The sequence below is a fragment of the Quercus lobata genome, chromosome 2, assembly GCF_001633185.2.
Source record: "Quercus lobata isolate SW786 chromosome 2, ValleyOak3.0 Primary Assembly, whole genome shotgun sequence".
Taxonomy (NCBI): domain Eukaryota; kingdom Viridiplantae; phylum Streptophyta; class Magnoliopsida; order Fagales; family Fagaceae; genus Quercus; species Quercus lobata.
This window is the reverse complement of record NC_044905.1, coordinates 63,134,771-63,140,770: the sequence shown is the minus strand read 5'-3', so window position 1 is coordinate 63,140,770 and position 6,000 is coordinate 63,134,771. Positions and strand designations below refer to the sequence as shown.

At 36.7% G+C, this 6,000-nt stretch overlaps 1 protein-coding gene across 1 annotated transcript; it reads right to left on the bottom strand.

Moving 5' to 3' along the window:
- Window positions 1-2,390: 2,390 nt before the first annotated feature.
- Window positions 2,391-4,578, bottom strand: LOC115968149 (zinc finger BED domain-containing protein RICESLEEPER 1-like). The gene is made up of 2 exons (XM_031087445.1): window positions 2,577-4,578; window positions 2,391-2,473 (listed from the first exon to the last, which is right to left on the bottom strand). The coding sequence occupies exons 1-2, from the start codon at window positions 4,576-4,578 to the stop codon at window positions 2,391-2,393; spliced, it is 2,085 nt and encodes a 694-aa protein (XP_030943305.1).
- Between the last annotated feature and the right edge of the window lie 1,422 nt (window positions 4,579-6,000).

Below are 6,000 nucleotides of genomic sequence, written 5' to 3'. Positions count from 1 at the left end.
CCTGAGATAGAGGTTTTCTTGTGTCTCATATTTCCTTAAAAGTATGAGAGATAGGCTAGTTGCATGAGAACCATTGAGCTGTGGGTGCTTTACTTGGTGGTGTTCTGCTTGAATTTGCTACAAATGGTGATGGTATGCTTAAAACTGAAGCAAATGTTTCAGTTGGCTATGTGTAAGGTTTGCCTATTGGCTGCCTCAATGGCTGCTTTTGTGGCCAGTTGACTTACTTGATGGATGGTTGACTTTCTTGTTGGATAACTAACTACCCCACTTGTTGCTTGACTGGTTTTCTACTTGGCTACATTGTTTACTAGTCCAGGTGGGTGCCTTGCTTGTTGGTTAGTTACCTTGTTTATTGGTCCAAGTGGGTGCTTTACTTGTTGATTGGCTACCTTGGTTGCAGATCTAGGTGGCTGTCTTGCTTGCTGGTTGGTTGCCTAGTTGGCTGCCTTGTTTGCAAATCTAGGTGACTACCTTGCTTGATAATTGGTTGCCTAGTTGGCTGCTTGGTTGGCTGCCTTGTTTGCAAATCTAGGTGGCTGCCTTGCAAACTTCCTTGGTGGTTGCCTAGGTGGCTGACTTACTGGCTGGCTAGCTGGTTGGTTGTTTGGTTTGCAAATTAGGGTGGCTGCCTTGCAAACTTCCTTGGTGGTTGCCTAGGTGGCTAGCTTGCTGGCTGGCTGGCTGGCTGGTTGATGTATTGAAGTTGCACCCTGACTTGGTTGGTCAATGCTTGCTCTTTCTCCCTCTTGTCCCTACAAAAAGAATTGTCTTGCATCAAAAATAGATTTGTAATATAATTGTCATTGTGAACACCTTCTTGGTTTATTTACAATTTTTTTTTTACCTCTCAAGTCTCTGTCTCCTTTGCCATGGTATCTCACCAGTTATTCCAACCTTACGCCTCCTTGAATTATGCCCCTCCTTATGGAAAAACCCACATTTTATAAGTCTATTTGACTTAGAAACTTTGTATGGGTTGTTTGACTCATCTACATCTTTCTTCCTTTTCATTGATGGCCTGCCTAAAGGCTTGTACACAATTGGAGCAATAGGCGTAGGTTAGTTGGTTTCAATCCATTCATCTTGGCTAGGTAGTGGGGTAATCATCTCCTTGTATGTAGTCACATAGACATCCTTTCTATAGCATGCATGCACATAATCCTCAGGCCTCCCCAGATTCTTATAGATTGCTGCAACCCCATGTTTACATGGGATTCTTGTCAAATCCCAAACTTTACAACTACAACACTTTCTTGTAAGGTTAACCACATACCTCTCAAACTCATTATTAGGGGTGTCCACGGGTCGGGCCGAGTCGGTTTTGGGCCCAAACCGAACTCGACCCGGTTGATTCGGTTTCCAGAATTTGGGATCCGTATTCGACCGAATATCGGGTCGGATCCGACATATCGGGTAATCGGGTTGTTCGGGTCGGAGTCATCGGTTTCACGAGTCTGGGCCTCAGATTGGGCCGGACTTTTTGACAGATTTAAAATTACAAAAAATACATTTTTTAGGGCCTTTTTACTTAATTTATTTTTAAATAGAGCTTCCAGCTTAACAAAACTAGACCTATTGGGCCATGAATCAGGACAAATCAAAAGGCCCAAATAAAGCTTTATTCTTTTTATCACCTGTGATCAACACAACACACCTAAAAGTCTCTTATTTTTTAGTCACTTATGATCTGGAACAAGAAGCACCTATTAATCCCAATACATAATCTTTCCCACATTAAGAACAAAAAATAAACACACACAATAATATATAATCTGCTAAACAACACAATAAACTCCTAGGCAGTAAACTGCTCAACACCCATATAACCTGCAAACCACAAGGTCCACAACAAATAATATTTCCAATTTTCCAGCAATAAAATAAATCACAACAAATAATCCTATAATGCAATATTCCAACAGATATATATACTTAGTAACATAAAGGCAGTCACTGCAAGTTTTTTGGGCAGTAACCCATAAGGCAGAAAGCTTGCTAGTTATACAAAGTTTCAAGCTATATAATTAATTACAACAATCAAATACCATAGGTATTTCCAAAAAATAGCTTTTCCAAAGCATTGAATGACTACTCTATAGTTTATAAGTCTATAACTAATAGAAAAGAAAACCTATGAACTAAGATTTCTTTTCTATAAGTATTGACAGTTGAGTATTATTACAAGTTAGAAAAGTAATTTGTCCAAAAAGCTTCCAAAATATTTCCAAAATGCTGCCTTCTTTACAAAATAAATTACCATCCTCCTACAATAGACAAAAAAATATTCAACAAATAATACATTAGTGCCAAGTACAAGACCAACTAGTAAAGAAAACAAGTATATAATAGTAAGGGGCTTTAAAGGCAGAATCATACCAAGTCACTGATTAATCATCAATGCTAATCAAGGGTCGTTTGCCTGAAGTGGAACCCTTGCTTGAGCTGGTATTTGCTGGTTGTTGATTTAAAACTAGAAAATAATAGGAAATAAACACAATAGATTAAATTTTGCTTGAATACATGAGACATTCAATAAAATTAATACACTAAGTTTCAGAATTTAAGCATATTACCTAAGTCAAGTAACTCCTCCTCCAATGCCTCAACATCATCCCTTGACTGGCGATGAGAAATTGGAACTATGGCTTGAAGCCAATTTTGTGAACATACAAGGTTTTGAACCATGAGAGGAGATAATGCACTTCGAAATGGATCAACAATTCGACCTCCAGTGCTAAATGCTGACTCAGATGCAACAGTGGAAACTGGCACAGCCAGCACATCCTTAACTACTTTAGACAACACTTGGTACCTATTACAATTGTCCCTCCACCACTCCAATATCTCAAAATTTGCATCCTTTCTACCATCACAGTTTTCAGCCAAATACCTCTCAAGCTCATTACTACAACCTACAGATTGCTCAACTTGCAAAAAACGCTCATATCGCGAGTGAACCATAACATATGGATCACTAGCATCAGTTTCCAATTCTGTCCTCTCACTCCCACTTTGATCTTGCACATTTGGTGAATGAATACAAGTGTAAAAATTATACAACTTAAACAAAAGGTCTTTCACCTTATCAACCATCACTTCTGCAACTGCATTCCCATAAATTTCAGAAAATGAAAACTTCAAAAATCTCAATTTTTTTCGTGGATCAAAAACCACAGCCACATACAAAAGAGGATTAATTTTCTCCCCTTCCCCCCAATACTTCTCAAACTTAGTTTGCATGTTTGTGGCTGTGCTTTTCAAGAGAGTGTTTTGGGATTTAACTAAATTGGAAATACTCTCCTGAATAACAAAGATCTCATCATAGAAGGCATTTGAAGTAACATACAATGAACCAGAAAATTTCTTTGTTGCATTATAAAACAGCCTTAAGAAAGTCACAAACACCCTACAATTTTGGAAATCAATCATACATGGAGACCCCAAACCACCACTATCTTCCTTGGTCCTAAAGTACGACGAATAACCATCATCTTCAAAATCCATTCGGAGAAACACTTTCTCAAATTTTTCAGCAGTTTCTAACATGATATAGGTCGAGTTCCACCTAATAGGTACATCTAGACTGAGAAGACTCTTGGACTCCATACCTAACCTCTCCATAAAACTCTTAAAAGTTTGACTTCTATTGGGTGAGGACTTCACATACCTCACAGCTTCACGCACCTTAGCAACTGATGCATCTATCTCTTTTAAACCCTCCCCCACAATGAGATTTAGGATATGGGCACAACACCTCATGTGCATGTACTCATTTCCTAAAACTGCCCCATTCCAATCTTTAGTCACCCTTTGCAAAAATTTAATTGTTGTTAAATTTGAGTTAGCATTATCTACTGTCAAGGTAAATATCCCATCAATACCCCACTCACGCAACGACATCTCAATCTTTCTACCTATAGTCTCCCCCTTGTGGTCTTCAACTTGACAAAAATTTAGAATTCTCTTATGCAATTTCCAAGCATCATCAATAAAGTGACAAGTCAGACACATATAATTTAAATTTTGAATAGAAGTCCATGTGTCCGTAGTGAGACACACCCTACAACCCTTCAAGGATTTCCTTAGCTTCTCTCTCTCACTATTATAAATGTCAATCACATCCCTAGCTACAGTTTGACGAGATGGGATATCCTTTAATCTAAGCTTAGGTTGCAAGGTACTAACAAATTTCTTAAACCCATACCCCTCGACATACCTAAAAGGCAACTCATCAATTATAACCATTTCGGCCAATGCCTTTCTACAAGCCTCAACAGAAAAGGATGTTGGCACAAGGTGGAATCCGTCTTCTCCATCCTTTTTGGGTACAAAAGCTAATGTTTTCTGCCCTTTAACTACATCTTCTCTATTAGGGTTCTTGGGACATATTGGCACATGAGCTAACAAATTACTGGTACCACAACTCTTACTATCAGCATTATAAGATTTTTGACAATAATTACAGATAGCCTTAGTCTTACTAGTATCACCCTCACCTATCTTTACTTTTTCAAAGTGACCCCAAACAACAGACTTTTTCCTACCACTACAACTACCACTAACAGGAGCTGTCATACTCACTTGGCATGGTGGAACTGGGGGCAACTCAGAAGCAGCAGCTGCTTCAGCTTGGGAAGCAGCTTAGGTAGCAGCAGAATCCTCAACTTGGGTAGGAATATCATCTTCTGTAGCAGCTGATGTTTGGACAAAGGGTTCATTAGTGTTGGTTTCCATGACCTAAAAAAACAAAAATACATATTAGCAAACTAGAGTAACAAGTATAATTAATAGCTTTAATAATAATAATAAATAATAAGCACACACACCAAAAAGGAAAACCAGTATCCTGGAAGCAAACATTTTAATAAACATAATCAAAAGAGATTATTAGAAAGAAAGATCACAGATAACTCAATGAAGTAAATTAATTAGGGACATGCAAGATCACAGATCTCTTCTTAGCAGTGACAAATTGCATGATCATACTAATCACATCATAACAATCTTCTCATACAAAACAAGGTAAATGTTCTAAAACTTGTGTTAAATGTGTTAAAAACAAAACAAAGCAAACTAAAACTTCTATAAGATGCTATAACCAAAATGTTAAATCAACTTTGTTCACATCATAACAATCTTCTCATATAATCAACTTCTAGGTGTTAAATGTGTTAAAAACAAAGTAAGGTAGACTAAAACTTCCATAAGATGCTATGACCAAAATGTTAAATAAACCTTGTCTAATTTGGGCAATACAGAACATACAAAGCTACAAACTAATAGAAAAGCAAAAACAAAAGCATCTGCAAGCCACATTAATGCAACTCTCATGAACTAAATTCAGTAGTTTCCCTTTCAACATTTTACTAATCACATCATAACAATCTTCTCATACAAAGCAAGGTAAACTAAAACTTCCATAAGATGCTATAACCAAAATGTTAAATAAACATTGTCTAAATTGGGCAATACAGAACATACAAAGCTACAAACTAATAGAAAAGCAAAATCAAAAGCATCTGCAAGCCACATTAGTGCAACTCTCATGAATTAAATTCAATAATTTCCCTTTCAACATTCTACTAATCACATCATAACAATCTTCTCATACAAAGCAAGGTAAATGTTCTAAAACTTTAAAAACAACTCTAATGAGTTACATTCAATAGTTTCCCTTTCAACATTCTATTTATCATTTAGATTACTCTGCCCCTTTTGTAAAAAGAAATATCAAACAAATGAACAATCACCAGTCAGTCAGTCACTACATTTTTTTTTTAACCAAATACAAAGGAATGCAAAAACCATACCTTGAAGAAAACCGTGGGTGTATGGGTTTCAAACTTGAGGGCAGATAATGATACTTGGAATCAGCTTTCAATCCTGTATAAAATTAAAACAGGATCAAAATTGATTAAAGAAAAGAATACAGAACAAAAGTTAAATAGTTAGGGTTTCTAAGTTTTTTTTAGTTAGGGTTTCATAGTATGAATCTTT

What these genes read in the sequence shown, in the direction of transcription:
- LOC115968149 (XM_031087445.1), bottom strand. Translation starts at nt 4,578, where the DNA reads ATGACAGCTCCTGTTAGTGGTAGTTGTAGTGGTAGGAAAAAGTCTGTT. An exon ending in GGAGGAGTTACTTGACTTAG is followed by an intron (nt 2,474 to 2,576) that starts GTAATATGCTTA and finishes ATTATTTTCTAG; the next exon opens with TTTTAAATCAACAACCAGCA.